At 34.6% G+C, this 21,624-nt stretch overlaps 2 protein-coding genes across 10 annotated transcripts in view; one reads left to right on the forward strand and one right to left on the reverse strand.

Annotated features, from left to right (window-relative positions):
* FAM227B (family with sequence similarity 227 member B) overlaps positions 1 to 21,624 on the forward strand; it is a 281,662-nt gene that overhangs the window by 181,406 nt on the left and 78,632 nt on the right. The window lies entirely within an intron of this gene.
* The window catches only part of FGF7 (fibroblast growth factor 7), a 95,799-nt gene that overhangs the window by 48,603 nt on the left and 25,572 nt on the right, over positions 1 to 21,624 (reverse strand). The window contains exons 1-2 of one of the 2 annotated variants that reach the window (XM_030814121.1): positions 14,725 to 15,097; positions 12,203 to 12,755 (exon numbers count right to left, since the gene is read on the reverse strand). In XM_030814121.1, coding sequence (XP_030669981.1) covers positions 12,203 to 12,488 — 286 coding nt within the window. In that variant the 5' untranslated portion in view covers positions 12,489 to 12,755; positions 14,725 to 15,097. Of the gene's footprint in view, positions 1 to 12,202; positions 12,756 to 14,724; positions 15,098 to 21,624 lie in introns of those variants that run through there. The other variant, XM_030814119.1, reaches the window with a different exon arrangement.

The raw sequence follows: 21,624 nt of genomic DNA on the forward strand, positions 1-21,624 counted from the left end.
TATAGGAAAGCTGGAAGGTTTAAAGCAGGATTCCTGCATAGTATTCCATGGTGTATATGCAGCCATAAAAAATGATGAGTTCGTGTCCTTTGTAGGGACATGGATGAAACTGGAAAACATCATTCTCAGTAAACTATCGCAAGGACAAAAAACCAAACACCGCATGTTCTCTCTCATAGGTGGGAATTGAACAATGAGAACTCATGGACACAGGAAGGGGAACATCACACTCCGGGGACTGTTGTGGGGTGGGGGGAGGGGGGAGGGACAGCATTAGGAGATACACCTAATGCTAAATAACGAGTTAATGGGTGCAGGAAATCAACATGGCACATGGATACATATGTAACAAACCTGCACATTGTGCACATGTACCCTAAAACCCTAAAGTATAATAAAAAAATAAATTAAAAAAAAAAAAAAAAAAAAGCAGGATTCCATATATGAACTTCTTGCTCCTTAATATACAATGATGTTAATCACACAATGGACTCATCAGACCTACTATGCAATATATAATCTTTGTAAGTTAACTGACTACTCAAATATTTTCAGGAAACAATCAACATTGTATGCAAAGGTTTTTGATAGGATCATCTGAAACACTGGCTAATTTTGAACACCAATCTTTCTTCATTAAAATGAACAACATCTAAATAGGAAGTAAAACAGGCCCATGTATGATTTTAAGACAGTTAGAATTTATATACCAGCAAACTTATTAAGCTGGCCAATTTCCTGAAGGTCTTTTTTTTCTTCCGTGAAATGAAGTAACAGTGTAATTGCAAGCTTACAGCATGGAGATATTTTGAGAATTAATCAGAATGGAATGTACTCTGTACCAATTTCATTATTGGCATATGTATTTTTAAAGAATTAACATTAATTATATACTTACATTTATTCACTCAATAAAAATGTTCCCAGTTGTACATTGTAAGATTTTGCAGACTAAATTAAAAGATTTATGGCAACAGTAACAAATTTACTTCTATACAGTGCAGTAATTTTAGTGGTAATATTAATTTGAATATCTAATAAACTACTAAATAGTACTTCAAAACATCATAAATTTTAAATTACAACAAAGCAACTATGATGTAGATTTATGCTCATCTTCTTTGGGATATCTATTATTATTCAATATCTGGCCATCTTCCAGCCAGTTAAGAGAAAATTTGAAGACCAAATTTGGCCAGAATCTTTTCAAAGCTGAAAGCACTTCTGTGTGCCTGTTAAACATCCAACATTATTTTATAACACATTATTTATACAAGAAGGGAGGTGAGCCTAATTTTGCAGAAACAAAGACATATCAGTAGTTTTATGAAAGTAGCATACTTCATGAATTAGAGGGCATAAAACTATGCACAGCTGCTTGACTACTGAGTGTCTTGATTACATAGTTGAAACAGGTGATCCAGTGCTCATGGTAGTAAAAGTATGTCTTATCTTAAAGAATGTGGTAGATAACCTTCATAATTTTGTCCTTACATGCCAAACATATGACTCAAAATTATTATTTTTCTCACATTTTAGAAACTGTTAGGGAAAAAAACTCCATAAAGATAACTTCGATTTTACAGCGATTGTCAACAGCTGACATAGGCAAGTTACACTTATGATCAAAGATTGAAAAGGCATTAAAAAGTGAAAAATATTTCATTCTTTTTTTCACACTTATGCCTTTTCCAGATGTACCCCCTCTCACTTCATACACAATGATTTTAATGTATACCATTTTGTATGTGTTCGAAATGAACATTACTGTTTTGTATGAATGTATTTTTATTGTTGTAAAATACACACAACATACTGTTTATCATAAAAAAGTGAAAAATATGCAGTTATTCAGAAAAAATATATTATTCCAATTGAATTATGCCTTTAAAATTTCCCTTTAAAGGAAAAACATTGTATGAACTTTGAAAAATTGGTTCTCTTTTTTTATTAATTCAACAAATAATCATTGATGTTTTCCCTTGCCAGATTGAGCATACACAGTGAACAAATTCACAGTCTATGTTTTTAGATTTAATTTAAGTTGCTGGTAGTTTTTAATAAACATAGCAATCATTCAAAGCATGCAAATTAATAAAGAGTAAATGTTCTTATATTTTTAATAGAAAAAAAAACTTTTACCTTGGTGAGTTTAACATTGATACTTGGAAAGATGTTAAATCTCTTTTCATTTCCCAATCTTGCAGTACTGTTACTACCAAACATCTACAAAAAGCATTTCCTCTGAGGATAATACATCTGTCCTCTATCTTTTGTCCTTTCATCCTTCGGGCCATTTCCTCTCAGAAAAGATTTCCATGGCCTTCTCCTTGTGTTGGGTTAGACAACCTGCAATATGCTCTAAACTTACTCACTCTGACTTGGAGTTCTCCCTTGACTCCCAACTGTTAATTCTGTAAAAGCATGGACTGTATATTTGCTTACTATTGTATTCTTAGTCTAGCAAAAAGAGGTATAAATAACTTGGTTGAATTAATTAAAAACAAAATTCATTAGCCTTTAAAATTTTGCATATCTTCATTATTCATGCAAACAAAGGAGGAAACTATGTAGCACCTACAAGTGACCTTCCTATGAGAGCTGCCTCAATATGAACCAGATAAACTAGGCCTATGGTCAGAAGTACAGTTAGAGACCCCGTAAGATACCAAAAGACTCCTGAAGATCAGGCTACTGGCACTAAAACGAATTGAGAGTAGATTCACCAACTTTCTCGACTTCTCCCTAGTTCTCTCTTCCTATGCATATGCCCTCTCCTCCCTTCAGTGCTGATCACGAACTCCAGGATCAATATTAGTAGGCAGATCCCTGCCCCAAAATTATCAGTCCACTGCTTGTTTTCTAGCATAGCTCATTTAATTATTAAAGACTTTTTCTGTTTTTGTCTCTAATGCAGATATTCCTTAAACCAGTATCAACTATGAATTACTATTTTTTTCTGTTTATAGTTTTTGGCATGCATGGATTAGCTGGCAGTCAGGTGGGAACAAGAATGGGTGTCATGGAGGGCCACAGCTCCTCTAGAATTGGTCTTCACTATGCCCTGCCAATCAACCTTCCAGTGTCACCAGTGGTAACTGTGTCTGCTTATATAGTCGGCCTCTACAATAAACCAAATTTTCCACCAGTTCCTTGAAATCACCTAGAAAGACATTAAATCAAATTGGTTCTGGAGGCCATTTTTTTTTAATGATAGAGAATGAGAGGGAAGTGAGGTGTATTTCTCTTTTATTTCAGCAAGGCTTTTAATTCTTGCCCACTTTAAATTTTCATGATAATTTAGTAATCTATTTCTTATTTACAACTAATTTTAAATGTGTAATAAATTAAAGGATAAATATATTGAGTGATCACCAATCTTTCTCCCCTCTTTCACCCTTTCACCTCTTACACTGGGCTAAGTGCTGCTGTTCCTACCATTGGAAGATTTAAAAAAATAAAAAGTAAGATATGGTAATTATTTTCCCAGAACTGGCATTCTAGTGACAGTGCCAAATGCAAACAGAAAGAATTATAAGACAAGGCAGATGTGCTGTGCACAGGTAGAAAAGCAACTGGGGCACAGAAAGAGAATAAGACCATTACTGGCTCTGTATTTAAAATCTCAAATAATTGATTTATTTGAAGAATGTGGAGATTAATTCATTAAATTTGTAGTCCTTTCATCAGATTATGTTAAATTTCTAAATAATTTTTAGACAGTAAATGAAACTTATTTCTTTATTGAAATAATTGAAATAGCAACAACTTTTGCTCCAACTAGTTTTTTGAAAACTAAAAATTTATTGTTTTAGATGTATACAGTAAGAATTTTTCAATCATATTAGGATCCTAAAGCATTTTTAGGTTACAGCATAGGAAATGTTTTTGGTTAGTTTATCGGTGGCCCAAATAATAGCTGTTGGGCATCATTTCTTGTTACAGGAGGGTGGTCCTATAAATCTGCTCAGAACTCAGAAAGAATTTTATATTAGGCTTAAATCCCGCTGCAAATCCCTGGATTTCTGTCCAGTATTCATGCATAAAATATTACTCTAATAGTCCGAAAATATATATAATCTTCTGACTTTGGCATACATGCTTAGTTGGTCATTATTAAAATGTTAGTTCAGGTCAATTGTATAGTTTTTTTATTTGGTTCAAACAATTTAGTGGCAACTTCGTTTAGTTCTCGACAACACCAAAGATAGATCCTTAGACAATAGCTCTCAAGTTGAAATTTAATAAAATTTAAATATTCCACCCAAACCAGGGACTAAGAATGGAGGTGAGGGAGAGGAGGAGTGTTATGTTGTCAAATAAGTTTAAGAAATCATGTATACTCCTTTACTAGAGTTTTTAAAATTCACATTAGTATAGTATAGACTCAGAGAAATTCTGCTGAAAAAAAATTGTTCGATTTTATTTAACCAAAATATTTCTCAGCAGGTTAGTTAGAGAAGCTGTGCTGCAGGAAACAGCCTTAATATCTCAGGGGGCACTACTGTTATAAAGAAACACAGTTTGGAAATATTACCTTAAGAAAATTCTGCAAGCTGAGTTCATTCTGAATTTGGTCTCAAACCATTTTCTTAGCATTACTTACAGTTACATCTAAAGTTCAAATAGCCAGATAAAATGGGAAATATTACAATAGAATATAACAAATGTGGTATTTGAGGATATTGAAATGTGTCTTATTTCTCTTACATTAATCTTAAAAATAAATTCAGTTTCAGAATAATTCTGCTAAATAAGCAAAGATTATTACAGTTTTCGGCACAAAATCAACCAAGAGATTCAAACCTATTTGAGTAATACCTGTAATAATCTATTATCATTTCAACCCCTCTGTATTATTATCTGACATTATTATTTCAATTTCTAGGTAAATCCAACCCCCAGCATTTTAGTGGTTTTGTTTCTTCCCTCTACTATCTTGTCATTCCATTGTCTTATTCTTTAAGTGCATCAAGAAAGTTAGTGGAGCTATATTTTATGAGAAACTTTGCTTCATTTTAAGTTTACAGAAGATTTAAAATCCATTAATTTTTATGTAAAGTCTTTTTCCTTTTCTCTTTTGCTCTTTTTCCTCCTGTTCAAAAAGATATTTTCTTCCTCTTTATTTTTAGATGGACACTAGCTAATGACTCTATCAAGTACTCATGACCACTCCAGTAGAAGAGATTACTTTCTTCTGGAGGGAAGTTAAGCAACTGGAGAATCTCTAAAGCCAATTTTCCCCAATATACATCAAACTTTTTTCTCTGAGAATGATGTTGCCTACCTAAAGACAAGGTTTACCTGGGCATGGGTACTGGATAATTCTCTCTCACTCCCCATCTTAATCACTGTGTCTTTACATATTGCTACACAAACCCTTTCATACACATAGTTAAGGAACTTTAATGACATTTTTGTTAGTGAATTTGACATGACTTCTCTACTAAAGATATGTCCAGATATAATCTCAAATGAAGATATAAAACTTGGTCCAAAAGCGGTTAAACATTCAGGAACTCTTTAACATAATTTTCCAAATCATGTGAAAGGCAGAGGATTTTCATTTACAACCTATTTGAGGGGTAAAAATATTAGATATTGTTTAGTAAAGGAGTTTATATTGAAGTCTATTTCATTGAACAAGAGTCATTTTTCTCCATATTACTTAAGTATACATAATTTTATTGTATGTGAGATATATAAAATTTAAAAGTGAAAAAGTATTGTATTCCAATAGTGATGTTAGAGAAGTTATTGTGCTACCAAAAATTGTGTGATACAAAGGAAGAAAGCTATGATCCTTAGAAAATAAAAAAAGCTTTGCCTTAATGTTGTGCATCATTCCAGTCTTAAAAAGAGAACAATCCTCTAGCTTTATGTCTTTTCTCTGATCTGGATAGACCCTTGCTATGGTTTGAATGTCCCCTCCAAAACTTGTGTTGAAATTTAATTGCCATTGTGATGGTATTAAGAGATGGGACCATTAAGAGGTGATTAGGCCACGAAGGCTTCAACCTTCTGAATAGATTAATGTCATTTTCTCAGAAGTGGGTTATCAAGAGAGTGGGTTGTTACAAAAAATGATTTCAGCCCTGTGTGTCTCACACTCTCTTACTCTCATACATTCTTACCCTTCTACCTTCCACCATGGAATGACACAGCAAGCAGGCCCTTGCTAGATGCCATTACCTTGATATTGGACTTCCCAGCCTCCAGAACTGTGAAGAATAAATTTCTTTTCTTTATAAATTATCCAGTCTGCAGTATTCTCTTATATCAACACAAAGCAGACTAAGCCAACCCTCTAGAATTGTGGTTCCCTCCCGCTGGGTTTCCTAGGCTGGAGGTTGTCTCCTTAAACCTCTGCCTTTGAACTTGGTGGTGTGGTCATGAGAGGTGAGATCCTAATCTGGGGGCATCTGAGTTCATAGTCATAAGGGGGCTCATTTAAGTGCAGAATAAGCAGACATTGAGGCCTGTACTCCAAGTACCCTACTGCAACACCACTTTAGAGTGTCAGAAGAGATGCAGACCTGCCTGTCATTGTGAGACTGTGGCACAGAACCTATTCTTCCCTGCAGCTAACTCATTCACCAAAGCAGTCTTCTTAACATAGTAGCTACAGAGCTATCATCATGTATGTTTCCAGGCCAGTTCACCAAATGTTGGAGCCACTAAGATTTGTCAGAGAGGTCAAATGAGCCCAGAAGAACCCTCTCAGTGCGTAAGTCAGAGATTTATGCCTAATCAAGCCTATTTCAAAATCCTCTAGGGTTCAAGTTAACTTTGAATCCCTCTACAGGGTCTGAAACATTCCCAAGACACCTGAGGTGGTTCAGGCTGAATTAGAATTCTTGGTCTCCATAAGCAGTGGTTTGCAACCTTAGCTGCACTTTAGAATAATTGGAGAACTTTAACAAATACTAATGCCTGGTCCTTCCCGTCTTTGTGAGATTCTGACTTAATTCCCCAGTAATCTAATGTGATCCCCTTAGTCCAGTGGTTCTCATCCCAGGCAGCATGTCAGAATTATCTGGGGAGCTTTTAAAATTCCTGATGCCCAGACTGTACCTCAGATCAATTTAATGAAAATTTTTTATGGGTGGAATCTGGCATCAGTATTTTTTTAAACTTCCCCAGCTGATTGTAATATTTAGACAAGGTTGAGAATAGAAAAATCTAGAAAAGGCAATTCTTTCAATATATCTAAGAGCTGACTTCTTCCATCCTCTGTAATTCACTTGGGCCTCTGAATGCTCTAAAACTATAGGCTAAAGAGTTATTGTACAGCTGAGTCATAAGGGTCAGTCTAGATGAGGATTTACAAAAGAGAAAAGAGATGGTAAGAGATGCACTCATGGCAATGAATGAACTTATTAGCACTTCGTAAGTGCCAGGCACATGTGATAGCCAAAAAGAAAAGATTATAAAATTAAAAACTAATCAAAGAATAGCTAATATTTTCAAATCTGCTCTCCAGCAATTTATCCATTCTCCATAATTTAAAGCCCTAACAAGTTACTTAAGGGAATGCGGGTCACCAGTTCTACAAGATTCTACCTTGTCTATAATTGCTAGGATTTTGGTTTGACTGCATAGATATGTTACTTATTATCTATTTTTTTAAAGGCAGGGGTTGCCCTTACATTGCTATTTTTGATTCTGATAATGTGAATTATTGTTCTTTTAGATAACTTGCTAGGAACTGTTTAGAATATAAGCAAATTTACCATCTCCATATCCAGAGGCGATATGTGTATTTGCTAGCTTCTAACAGACATTATTGTTAAGTAGGAGCCTATCCAAAGAATTGTTGACAAATGAGTCGCTGAAGGTTTTGTAGCCAAAGTCTAATTCAGCAACACTGTGTTTATTTGCCTTTTGCCAATTGTTAGGCCATATCCCATCACAGTCTAACAGTCTAAAAGAGAATATTGCCAAATCATTGGCCAGTTTTCAGAATGGCTAACCCTTTTCTTGCTATGGAACTAACAATGCTTCATTATAATCAAGTGAGGCAATTTATGACAAGAAATTCTTAAAAGGAGTAGATGATATTGACTATTTTTGGGAAGAGCACAACTTTTTAGTAATTGGATACCAAAAGCAAGAAAATTATCCTGAGGGATTGGATTCTGTCTTCCACATCTGTCTCTCAAGGCGGTCACTGAGTGCCCAGTGCACTGCTGCTGTCTCTCACTCGGCACCTCAATACTCAGCTTAAAGAGCAGTGTTATTTCTGTCAGGTGCAGAATGATAGCCTCTGTCTGCTGTTGGACTGCCTGGTGCAGCAGTTATCTAAATTCACCCTCTGATATTGTCCCCATGGGGAGAGTTCTGACAACAAAAGTGGAAGTATTGACCATTCATTTCGCCCTTTTATGATGTTCTCAATGCTCTTCTTCTTCTTCTGCAGAGAAAATGAATATTTACTTCATTTTGAATGTGTACTTTGGAGGGACATTTTATGCTTTTAGTATTCTTATTATTAGTTAAGGTTAGGTACCAGTTTCATCACCTGGAAACCCACTGTTAGGCTAAATATGAAGCCACCGGAGAGATAAGTAAAGAGGAGAGACTTTCTGCCTCCTGGGTAACAGTAATACACAATCCTTATGACCAGTTCTCTAGTAGCAGCTTCTGTCCCCTCAAGAGTCTGAAATGTGGTCCAGTATCTCTTGGCCTCTCATGAATTCCCCCATCTTCATAGTTCTTATTTATATGTCTACTAATACAAGTCTTATTTCCGTTGGGTTGCTTGGTACACTCTTTCTGTAATATATTCATTCTAATCTAAACTTAAAATATTTCACAAAACAACACAGTAATTAAGGTAAGACTAAAGTAAGTGACAACCTCACAATCCAGGATGGCTTAAGTAATTTTTAAAAATTCCCTAAAGCTATGAGACATGAGCAGTCACATCCACTTGCCCACCACTCCCTTTTCCTTCTCCATGCCCTCCAGCCATCTACCCCAGCCCAAAACATTCTGGAAGCAGAATTATACATCTAGATATTTTACTTCTCCTGCTAGCTCCAATACATATTTACTAGTATCTTAAAAAACCACATTCCTGTCTGAAAGCGTTGCTTCTGCTGGTGAAGTGAGTAGTCCTCTGAAGCCTATTGACATTCTCAGGTCAGTCATTCAAAAAAAAGTCATGAGAAAAGATTGGGGACTTTCTTTTGGTAACCAAAAGAATAATTATATTTTGCATAGCTGGCATATTACTTTTCATGTAAAATTTTATCTTCCAAGACACTAAAATCTATACCAACTTAAAAGACCTCCAAAGAAAGGTGATTGACAACCTGTTGAAAAAATTTAAGGCATCAAAACATTGAAAATGAAATTCTGAGTTTGATTCTGATCTTTAATCAGAATCCTGCTGCATTTCATTCTAGTAGACAATCCAATTACCTTTTTCTCTCATTTTAATGAAAATAGGAAGGAAACATTCTTTCATTAATTTGCCCAGTCATTCAATTAATGATTGAGGAATGTAAACAATCTTCAAATGTCATAATTTCAAGTTTCCATTCTTGTTATTTTAAATAAATTCTGGGCATTTTTTGAACCTGGATTTCCTAATATAGCAGCTTCAACTTCACATGTGTCAGTTAGCACAATTGGACATTCACTCTTAAAATTATTATAGTAAGGCTACCCTTCAAATAATAGGAAATGGCTATCAGAATTTTCTTCTAACATGTTATTCTCCATTGTAGCATTTCCCTCTGTACCTAAGGACTTCCTATAGGAAAAAAAAAGGGTGCCTTATCTTCTTTTTAACTTTGGAGAAATCTTACTGACTTCTTCTCTAATAAGATAGCCACATAACCTGACAACAGTTTTAGGGTTTACTTAAAGGATTCTGATGAAAGTTTCCCTTTCCAGGATAATTAACGGTATCAAGAAAGTATACCATATATACAGCCTATTAAAAAGTTTATAGAAGTAAAAATTATTTACATGATGTGTATCTTGTCTTTTTAGTACACTGGTATTGTGACATTCTAATTTATAACAATATAGAGCAACTTCCTTTTTTTTTCTTTTGTGCTATAGAATTGGTGTTAGAGGAGATGGTTTACAAAATTGGCTTTAGGGTTACTCAAAGTTAGCACTAAATTGTGTTTCAAACTATAAAATAATTTTAGCATTTTATGCATGTGTACTACCTGAGTTTCATCATTTCAAGAAATTTTAACACAAAATAAAATTTACATATGCGAATGTGTTCCAATTGAAGATATTGTTGATCCTAAATAATTATGCATAGTATTCATTTTCACTGGATTTTACATCTACTTTTTTACTTTTTCATTACTCGGTAAAAGGATTCAAAAGGAGTAGTCAGCATATAGAATTCCACAGTTAAGGTTTGGTAACCTTATTACTATAATTTGAAATTAGTTCTGACAGCTCATCCTATTACTTTCATCTCATTCATTGTGTGAGATAATTATACAATGGGTATTTAGGTTTCTTTATATTTATGAAATATATTCTGTGGTTTAAAATAGAATAGATTATAAGAACTGGAAAGTATCTTGGAAATCATCTGTACCTATCCCACATTTTATAGATGAAAAATTGAGGGTGAGAAAAACTAAGAAATTGTCCCCAGATCATAATTCAAATTATGACCCATGTGTCATAATTTTTACCTAGGCTGTGTCCTCTCCACCAGGTTTTATTATCCATGATATTATTATTGATATATAATATTATCCATGATAATATTATATAATATTGTTACTATATCCATGATATTATCCATGATAAATCTGAGCAACTTTTAAATAAATTAATTATAAGCCAAATTCTGTTGCTCATATAGAAGTAGATATCAAAAAAATTTTCTCCAAATAGTCATTTCCTTAGATAAACTTTAGTATAATAAGAATGATCTTCTAGGACTAACATGATACCTTTATTAATCTCAGTAATAATAATAAATAATAATAATAAAACCATAACTGTCCAGTCATTAAAATGGCCTTAACATTCTATATCAATTATGTTTAAAAAGAAGGTCCTCTCATTTTCATATTGGAAACAATTCTCTGAAATTCCCATTTATTGGTTGATTAGTTCAGAACCCTAAAAGTCATTCAGTAAACAGGCAACAAAAGTTTGAGTAATTGCCGCAAGCCTGGCACTGTGATTTGCACATGTTTACACCAGTCTCCCCATGCATTCTTTTTCAAATGACTTTAAAACAATCAATATGAAATTGTATATTAATAACAATGTTGTCTGAGTGCTAGTAATGTAAACAAAATTTATTTTTACTAAGTATTTTAAATCCTTAATGTATATGTTGAGGTGTGTATCTTATTCCATTACATTTAATACTATTGAAGTTGGTTATTCATCATAACCATTAAATGCAAAACACAACCCTGATATTTTAACATAAGAAGAATAACTGATTCTTGGGAAAAGTGTAAGGCATTAAATTGAAAAACATGGAATTATCATCTCTTCCAGCTTACTTTTTTTCCCTCACATTTACATTTTTTTTAAGGTAGCACAGAACTTTTATGACATAAAAGATTTAGTTAAGGAAAATGTTAGGAGAGATCTGTTTTTCTGCCTAAGTTGATAAGTAATCAACCAATCAATTAATACAAGCTCATTATGACTCAAATGAATAAGGATACCACAGATTCCCTTCTGTCATTATACACAATTGCAAAGGAATGCACATCTTAGCACAGATTAAGTATTTTAATTTACATCATGAAAATATTATTTCAAAGAAAATCAAATTAATAAAAATAATTTCCCTACTCTTTAAACTAGTGATAAATAGCTTTTAGTGATAATTTATGAAGTTCTAAATTAGATATCTTAATGAGTTTTGCTAGACAATATTAAGTCACATTTTGGTGTGAATAATATTATTTACATTTTGCTTAACTTATGAGCATTTTCAGGACAAGGAGTATATATTTTCAAATTGGCTTAGATTATTGGGTCCAACTATAATGTAAGTAGATTTACCCTGTTCCAAGAGATATTTTTAGGGGCATAGTTCAACATAGTTCAATTTAGAGAAATTAGATGACATTTTATTTAACTTTTTTTCCAAGAAGCAAAAGGAAGCTGAGAAAACATGTCACCTGAAAATTGATCCATTAACAGATTGCTAAGGTTCATAAGCAGTACTTAAAATAAAATTACTTACTGTAATTATTCTTCATCTCTTGGGTCCCTTTTACTTTGCCTCTTTTATCAATCCTCAGGTACCACTGTGTTCGACAGAAGAGTCTTCTCACTCTTATATCCCCTCCTTCCATGTAATCATAACTTCTTGTGTGTCGCTCAGGGCTGGAACAGTTCACATTTGTAGCCATTTGCTCTGGAGTCATGTCATTGCAAGCTAAAGATATAGTACCCACTAGACAGATAATGTGAAAGTATGATCTGTAGAGCAAAGTTGGCAGGATCCATGTCAGTATCCATTTGTGCATTATAGTGTAGTGCTCCGGGTGTTCATGAATAACATAATGAAAATTGAATCTTGAGTTGATTGTTACTCCTAGGTCATTGACCTCTTCCTATCTGTGAATTGTAGATTGATTTAAGAAAGAGTAGTTGCTCTTTCCAAATTGTTAGCCTTATCCTTTTTGTTCCTGATAACAACACAGGATTCCTCCTTAAATAACTCTGTTGATAAATCCTCATAAAAACAGTTCGTAGTAAGTTCAGTTGCTGTGACGCTGTTTGCTATTTGACTTCTGTTTGCAATGAGAGATTAAGAATAGGGAGGGGAGGAGAGAGGAAGATAAAAAATTGTATGTATAAATTTTAGTGGGTAAGTAGTAGTATTAATATACAGTATAGGTTATTCTTTGAAGATACATTTAAAACAGCCTTCACACAGGATATCAAAATCTTTACCGCTTTATGTGTAGATTTATAAAATTTATGCATGAGTAGAGACAAAACAATATGACTGTATCATTCATTCCCATTGCTATTTTGTGAGAACCATACTGCACTCAGAACTGTTGATTTAAATTAAGTTTTTACAATTACTACTAACAAAGTGTAACTGCTTTCTCCCTAGACTTCTTTATTATATGCTTTTACATTTGTGGTTAATCAATTATTTTCTCCTGAACTGCCCAGGTTTTTTAAGTTAAATGTCAGGATTGCTCTGGAGAACTTCAACCTTATCTTTATGTTCTACAGCATAATTACTATAGATAGTTACATGGCTTAAAAATCTTGTAACTTTCCTGCTCAGTACTAAAATCAGAAAAAGAGATAAACTTTTAGAAAACATTCAGCATTGTTTTTAAAGACAAATAACAGTAACTTACTTGTTTTGTTGATAACAGCTGGATATATAAGAATTCCATGTCTGTTGTCTGCCTTGTGCAACTTGAGCCTTTCTACTGTAGCTACAAACTATTTCTCAGCTGAAAAGTTCTCCAGCAGAATCATAATTGTTTCCATAAATCAACAGGCAGGAGAATTTTCTCTGTGTGTGTGAGCGCGTGTGTGCTTGTGTGTGTGTGTGTGTGAGCCTTTTATTCAGGGCTTTTCGATAAATACCTTTGCTGACCTCATTGGAAGCAATTAAAACTTAGCCAGTGAGCTGTTAGTTGAATACAACAGCGAGAATAAAAGGAGGCTTGTATAGTATTCAATGGTCATGAGAGGGAGCTATGAACATGTTTTATGCTTAAATCTACAAGTGGGTACCTACTTTGTAGAAACAGATCTCTGGTTCTGAAGCAGTTAGAAGGGGAAAGGGAATTTTTTAAACCTTCTTTGCAATATAGCAGTTGTATTATACTTGGAAAATTATTCATTTGAACATATATATAGGGTTTTTTAATATTTAGAAAATCTTTTCCATAGCTTTATGATACATGCATTTCTTCAATTACTTCTTTGTGCTCAGAATGTTAGAACAAAACTAATATATGTTAACTAACATATGAGTGCCTCAAAGCACTGTGTAAATAAGTTGAATATTATCACATCATAGAGACAATTCATTGAATATGAATATAAGTTCAATTTTTATGTATTATATTCCTAGGCTGAAAGTGAGAAGATCTAGATTCTTATTTGAGTTGGACCACTAATGACCAGTATGACTTTGGGCAAGTTACCTGCTGTTCCAGAGTCTCAGCTGCTACATTTGTAAAATTGGTGTATTGGTCTAATGCCTCTATATGGTGCTTTACAATTCTGTGATCTGTGACTTATACTCACTACTAATACAAGGAACAGGGCACCTACTTTTAAAAGCTGTTATTCTTTAAAAAGGAGGAAATGGTTTCACATTGATTATCAGTGTTTGATTTTTGCCTCAATAAGAATATTGGAACAATAAATGTTAATTTAGAGATGGAATTATAAGATGTATTGCTAAGGTAAATAAGAGAAAGCTATTTTACTTTCAGCATGAGTTCTCTCCTTTACTTCCTGTTCTGGTATACATGAAGTAGTGCTGTAGTGTTGTATTAGATTCTTGTTGTAGAATAATTGTGTTGTCTATCTAAATCAGTATTAAGAAAGTATATTAAAATTATCTTTTTCATGTTATATACTCCTCAAAACACACACACACACACACACACGCGCGCACGCACACACACACAGACACACACACACTATGTGAAATGCACTACTTTACCACCAGGTGGTGCATGTAGACCAACTAGGAAAAGGAAATTAAATCTACTCAACTGGATTATAGTTTATGTGATTTCTCTTTGTATCTGTCCCTTTAGGGAACAGAATGAAGAGCACAGAATAGTTCAGATGTACCCAGTTACTCTTTATATGCCAAATGTTGAATGTTCCACATTTATTAAAGCAGAGGAGGACAGACTCTTTGATAATTGCATCTGTTGAAAGCTAAAAAGCTGAAAACATCCTATCATGTATTCTCTAAAAGGAGGAAGAGAAGGAGGAAAGAAAATATAATGTTATTGTGTTCTGAATCACACTCCGCTAGTTTTGGAGGTAACAATAATGAGCAGGCTCAGAATTCCTAGGACTTAGATATTGCTTCTAAAGAAATAAAAGTTATCAATAGTAAGTTTACAGTGTAAAGATATTCAAGAGCTACTAAATCCATTTGTTCCATACTGAACCCACGGATTTTAAACCAAGAAATCAGTAAGTTAGAAGTCCACATTTGCTAACTAAGTGCTAAATACTAAAATAAAAGAAATGGATAGTTTGTTAGCAAAGAGTGCTTAGTGCCTCCTTAATATCTGCTATATAGGATTAACTGTAAAATGGGAAACAAAAGAATAAAATTGTGCTCTATGAAAGTGCATTAGATGCTATTACACTCTGTAATTTGGAAATATGATCCCAGTAATACTAATGAACAGATTAATCTCAACAAGGGATCTATATCAGTGGTTTAAATTCTTTGATTATCATTTTTTATTGGAGAATTATTAATTCAGGATGGGCCCACAATTCATTAGGACCACAGCTATAATGGAGAACCAAACTTAGATTTCACTGTGCCCTTATTATGCTTATGCTTCTAAATGAATTCTCCAGTAACTAAGAATAACTTTAGGCAACTCTAGATGGGGTAACCCTCTGGATGTTTTAAGTTATACATTGGCAATCATTTGTTGCTCTTGTTTTAATAGACCTATAGTGATAGATTAAGCACAGGAATACTTTGAATCATTGTCTTTTTTTGTTATTTGTAGATTGAATTTTCTTTTTTAACACACCATTGCTGGCTTCAAAGAATTAACTGTCCTGGCATGGTGGCTCACGCCTGTAATCCCAGCACTTTGGGAGGCTGAGGCAGATGGATCACAAAGTCAGGAGATCGAGACCATCCTGGCTAACAAAGTGAAACCCCGTCTCTACTAAAAATACAAAAAAATTAGCCAGGCGTGGTAGCCAGCGCCTGTGGTCCCAGCTACTCGGGAGGCTGAGGCGGGAGAATGGTGTGAACCCAGGAAGCGGAGCTTGCAGTGAGCAGAGATCGCGCCACTGCACTCCAGCCTAGGCGACAAAGCGAGACTCCTTCTCAAAAAAAAAAAAAAAAACAAACTGCCTCATTCATAATCATGTATGATATAATCAGTAGAAGGGAACATAATTAAATATTTTCATTACTTTGCATTCTTACATCTTATTCTGTTCCATATCCTCTCAGTTTTCATTCTTCCCCAAAACATAGATAATTCTTTTTATTAGTTTCTTGTGTATCTTTTCAGAGTTTCACTATGCTTATACAGGCAAACTGGATACATATGTTTGTGTGTATATATTTATACACATACATATTATTTTTTACTTTTACCCTTTTTATACAAAAGGTAGCACACCATATGCATTGTTTTGTCTGTTTTTTTTTTAACAGAAAAATCTTCCTATCTCATTATTTAGGAAGCTTCTCACATTTTTGTTGTTGTTATAGCCACAGGGTAGTCTGCTGAATGGGTATATCACAGTGTATTTGAGCAGCCTCCTATTGAGGAACATTTAATTTTTTTCAGTACTTTTCTATTACCAGAAAAATGCTGTAATGAATAAAGACATAAAATATGGACATAAATTTTATACTATGAAAATAAATCTATAGGATCAATTTCCAGAAGTAGACTGCCTGGGACAAAAGGTATAAAAAAAAGGTATTGCCCACTTATCCTCCACAGAGGTTGTACTAGTTTTATAATCCCACCAGCAGTAGGTAAGAGTGCTCATTTATTTCAAAAAATTTATTGTGAAAACATTTGGAGTTTTGTTAGTCTGACAAGTGAAAATGCCATTAAATTGTAGTTACCCTTTGCATTTCTCTTCTTATGAGACAAGGTAACCATCATGGACAAGTGCTACAAAGAAAAGATACATAGTGCCATGAGTATCTATAATAAGTGGCAATATGTAAGCTTTCCCTGCAAAACTTCCACTAAAGGTGCAACTTTACAGCATGAATGGGAGTTAACCAGGTGAAGAGGTACTATACAAAAAAAAAAAAAAAAAAACCCTGTCCTTTTCACAGTGAAACACAGGTTTGGTCCAAGTAGAGAGAATGAGAAGGGACTGTGGTGCATGAAGAGGTTGGAGAGGCAGGCAGGATCTCCATGTGCTTTATTAAGGCATATGATCTGTATTCCAGGAGCAATAGGAAGCCATTATAATATGGTAAGCAGAAGAGTGACATGATCAGAATTTTACTCTGCCTCTGTTCTGATCAAAACTTAATTCCTATTGGCAGAATGGGCTTATGAAATATTAAACTGTGTTCATTTAAACAATTTTTTTCTGTTCTTCATATTTTCAAAAAGATATTGGAAAGGAAAGGTTGAGGGAAAAAGTCATAAATGCTTCCTGACTAGGGCAAAACATGAATCCCTTTCAAAAGGTCATGCCAAGTGCACTGAAACTAAAGGAAGCCCTAGAGTGCATTTGAGAAGCAGCCCAGGGAAACTGTCATAGAGTCCCATGGACCTGGGAGCATAGAGAAAAGTTTATGGCCCCCATATTTGGGGAGCCATGCTTGTATATATATCTGTACCACAGCACATAGCAGAGGCAGCAATACTGCAGAGAATCAGGGCTGCCTCATGTGTCTGAGCAAATAGGTCCATAAGGACCCCTCATAAATATTTCCCATATTTTAAAATAATTCTGAAAGTAGCAGGGAGTTCAGACCTGTAGAAATCATGTGAACAGAGTGACTGAATACCCCAGAAGAGGAATCAGGGTAGACAAATGACTCAACACCTAGATGGCCTAGCTTTGGCCATGCATAAAACTCTTGAAATCTATCCCATCTTGAAACAGAAGAGGGAAACCCAAGAATAACTGAAGTTAAGTTTTTTACCAAACTGGAAGAGCAGAATTCTCAAAATTAAAGCTAGGTTGATTTATATTTATAAATATAAATTTATATGTTATTCTTTGCATATCTGAAATTGTGGTCCAATGCATATTTCTTTTTTTTTCTTTTTTTTTTATCTTTTAGGTTCAGGGGTACATGTGCAGGTTTGTTATACAGGTAAACTCATGTCACAAGGGTTCAGTGTACAGATTATCACCGAAGCACTAAGCATAGTACCTGATAGTTATATTTTCTCTTCCCTCCCTCCACCCTCAAGTGGACCCCAGTATCTGTTGTTCCTCTATTTGTGTCCATTTGTTCTCACTATTTAGCTCTATTTATAAGTGAGAGAATATGGTATTTGATTTGCTGTTCCTGTGTTAGTTTGCTAAGGATAATGGCCTCCAGCTCCATCCATGTTCCTGCAAAGGACATGATGGCTGCAAAGTATTCCATAGTCTATATGTACCACATTTTCTTTATCCAGTCTACCATTGAGGGCATTTAGATTGATTCCATATCTTTGCTATGGTGAATAGTGCTGCAATGAACATACACATGCATGTGTCTTTATGGTAGAATGATTTATATTCCTTTGGGTACATACCCAGTAGTAGGATTGCTGGGTCAAATGGTAATTGTGTTTTTAGTTCTTTGAGGAATTGCCACACTTCTTTCCATAATGGTTGAACTAATTTACACTCCTATCAGCAGTGTATAAGTGTTCCCTTTTCTCTGCAAGCTTGCCAGCATTTATTTTTTGACTTTTTAGTAATAGCCATTCTGACTGATCTGAGATAGGATCTCACTGTGTTTTTTATTTGCATTTCTCTAATGATTAGCAGTATTGAGCATTTTTTCATATGTTTTTTAGACACATGTATGTCTTTTCAAAATTGTTCATGTCCTTTGCCCACTTTTTAATGGGGCTGTTTGGTTTTGCTTATAAATTTGTTTAAGCTCTTTGTAGATGCTGGATGTTAAATCTTTGTCAGATGCATTGTTTGCAAAAATTTTCTCCTATTCTGTAGGTTGTCTGTTTACTTTGTTGATAATTCCTTTGCTGTGCAGGAGCTCTTTAGCCTAATTAGATCCAATTTGTCAATTTTTGCTTTTGTTGCATTGCTTTTGGCATGTCTGTCATGAAATCTTTGCTAGTTCCTATGTCCAGAATGGTATTTACTAGGTTATCTTCCAGGGTTTTTATAGTTTTAAGTTTTACATCTAAGTCTTTAATCCATCTTTGGTTTATTTTTGTACATGGTGTAAGGAAGGGGTCCAGCTTCAATCTGCTTCCTATGGCTAGCCAGTTATCCCAGCACCGTTTATTGAACAGGGAGTTATTTCTTCATTGCTTGTTTTTGTGAGATTTGTCAAAGATCAGATAGTTGTGGGTGTGCAGCCTTATTTCTGGGCTCATTCTGTTCCATTGAACTGGATGTCTCTTTCTGTACCAGTACCATACTGTTTTAGTACTGTTGCCTTATAGTATAGTTTGAAGTCCGGTAGCATGATGCCTCCAGCTTTGTTATTATTTTTTTAAGAGAGTCACCCAGGCTGAAGTGCAGTGGCATAATCATGGCTTACTGCAGCCTCAAGTTTCTGGGCTCAGTGATCCTCCCGCATCCTGAGTAGCTGGGACTACAGGCATGCATCACCATACCAGGCTATTTTTTTGTATTTTTTGCAAAGACAGGATTTTTCCATGTTGCCCAGGCTGGTCTCAAACTCCTGACCTCAAGCAGTCTGCCTACCTGGGCTTCCTAACATGCTGGGATTGCAGGTGTGAGCAACTGCACCCAACCAGCTGTGTTCTTTTGGCCTAGGATTGCCTTGGATCTTCAGGCTCTTTTATGGTTCCATATGAATTTTAAACTAGTTTTCTTTAGTTCTGTGAAGAATGTCATTGGTAGTTTGATAGGAATAGCATTGAATCTATAAATTGCTTTGGGCAGTATGGCCATTTTAATGATCTTGATTCTTCCTATCCATGAACACGGAATGTTTTTCCATACATTTGTGTCATCTCTGATTTCTTTGAGCAATGTTTTATAATTTTCATTTTGGAGATCTTTCACCTCCCTGGTTAGCTGTATTCCTAGGTATTTGTGTGTGTGTGTGTGTGTGTGTGTGGCAATTGTGGATGGGATTGTGTTCCTGATTTGGGTTTCAGCTTGACTGTTGGTGTATAAGAATGCCAGTGATTTTTGTACATTGATTTTGTTCCTGAAACTTTGCTAAAGTTATTTATCAATTCAAAGAGCTTTTGGACAGAGATTATGGGGTTTTCTACGTAGAAAATCATGTCATCTGCAAACAGGGATAGTTTGACTTCTTCTCTTCCTATTTGGTTGCCTTTTATTTCTTTCTCTTGCCTGATAGTTCTGACCCGGACTTCAAATATGATGTTGAATAGAAGTGGTGAGAGAGGGCATCTTTGTCCAAGACATATTTCTACTACATTCTCAGAGATGTCCTTACACTATGAATTTATCTTCCTCTTTTCTTCTGTCTACCCATTCCATAAATCGGCTTGAACCCTGGGTCATGCCATATAACCAATCTTACTTATTTTCTTGATTCATCCATCTAACAAATATTTATCAAATAGATACTTGGTGCCAGATGTTGTGCTGGCCTTTTGGAGATACAATGGTGAATATTCTGGAAGTGACCTTTGCCCTAACACAGCATGCATTCCAGTGAGAGAAAAAACATAAACAAGTAGATTGGTGGGGGTTGGGGGTGGGGGTGGATCTTGGTGTGTTCCAAGAACTGAATGAAGGCTAATATGAATGAAAAATGGAAAAAGTAGTGAGAGATGAATGAGCCTGAAGAGGTAGGCAGGGACCAGATCATAATGAACTTTGTAGGTCACGGTAATAGGAGTTTGGGTTTATTCTAAGTATTAATATAAAAGGAGGCTGTAGTGTGGACGCGTCAACCCAAACCTGATGGGCCTGGTCAAAGACAGTAGTTTAAACTCTGGCATAAAATCCCAAAAGTAATTGAGCAAGCCTGAGGTCCCTATAAATCCTCAATTATGTAAACTTGTGCTTACCCTTGGCATAATGCCCTAACATTCTAAAACTAACTGTATATAAGATACAAAGTATGAGTCATATGTTCAAAATTGTGGTGTGCTGGTGACTCAAATATATAAATATCTCAGTTTACAAAAGTTACTTGACTCTTGTATCTCTGAGTCTATAAAAATTTATGCTTTAATTTTATATTTATAAGAAGTTACCTGAAATGCTAATCTAAATTTAAAGTTCTTAAAATTATATTATGAATTTACTGAATTGTGATACAACTTTAGGCCTAGAGCAAAATCTCTAGTTGGAGCTACTAGTTTGGGTTTTTATTTTCCACTTGTACATTTCTATACAATGAAAGCGTATTATGTAATTCATTCTTGATTGTCTTGATTCCCCTTAAGTTACTGCTTAACTTTAGGAAACAATCAATTTCCTTGAGTAAGTGCTTTACATTGGTGCCTAGTTTTGACAGCTTCATGCCATTCTAAATGTTGAAAAATGTTCTAACAGAGAGAGTTTTGCTTCATCCCTAGAAGAACATCATGACAAACACAAAGACCTTGCGCAATTGAGGTTATTACATTGTTAGCTCTAAATTGTCATTATTTGGTTCTACATGAATTGTCTATGTAGCAAGGCAGCAAAATGAGGGATAAAACTAGCAATAGCAATTTTTCTTTTAAAAATGTTTCATGGATATCAATGTGTTAGTAGCAAAACTGGCTTAATTTTTAATTC

This window comes from Nomascus leucogenys, chromosome 6 (assembly GCF_006542625.1).
Source record: "Nomascus leucogenys isolate Asia chromosome 6, Asia_NLE_v1, whole genome shotgun sequence".
NCBI lineage: Eukaryota > Metazoa > Chordata > Mammalia > Primates > Hylobatidae > Nomascus > Nomascus leucogenys.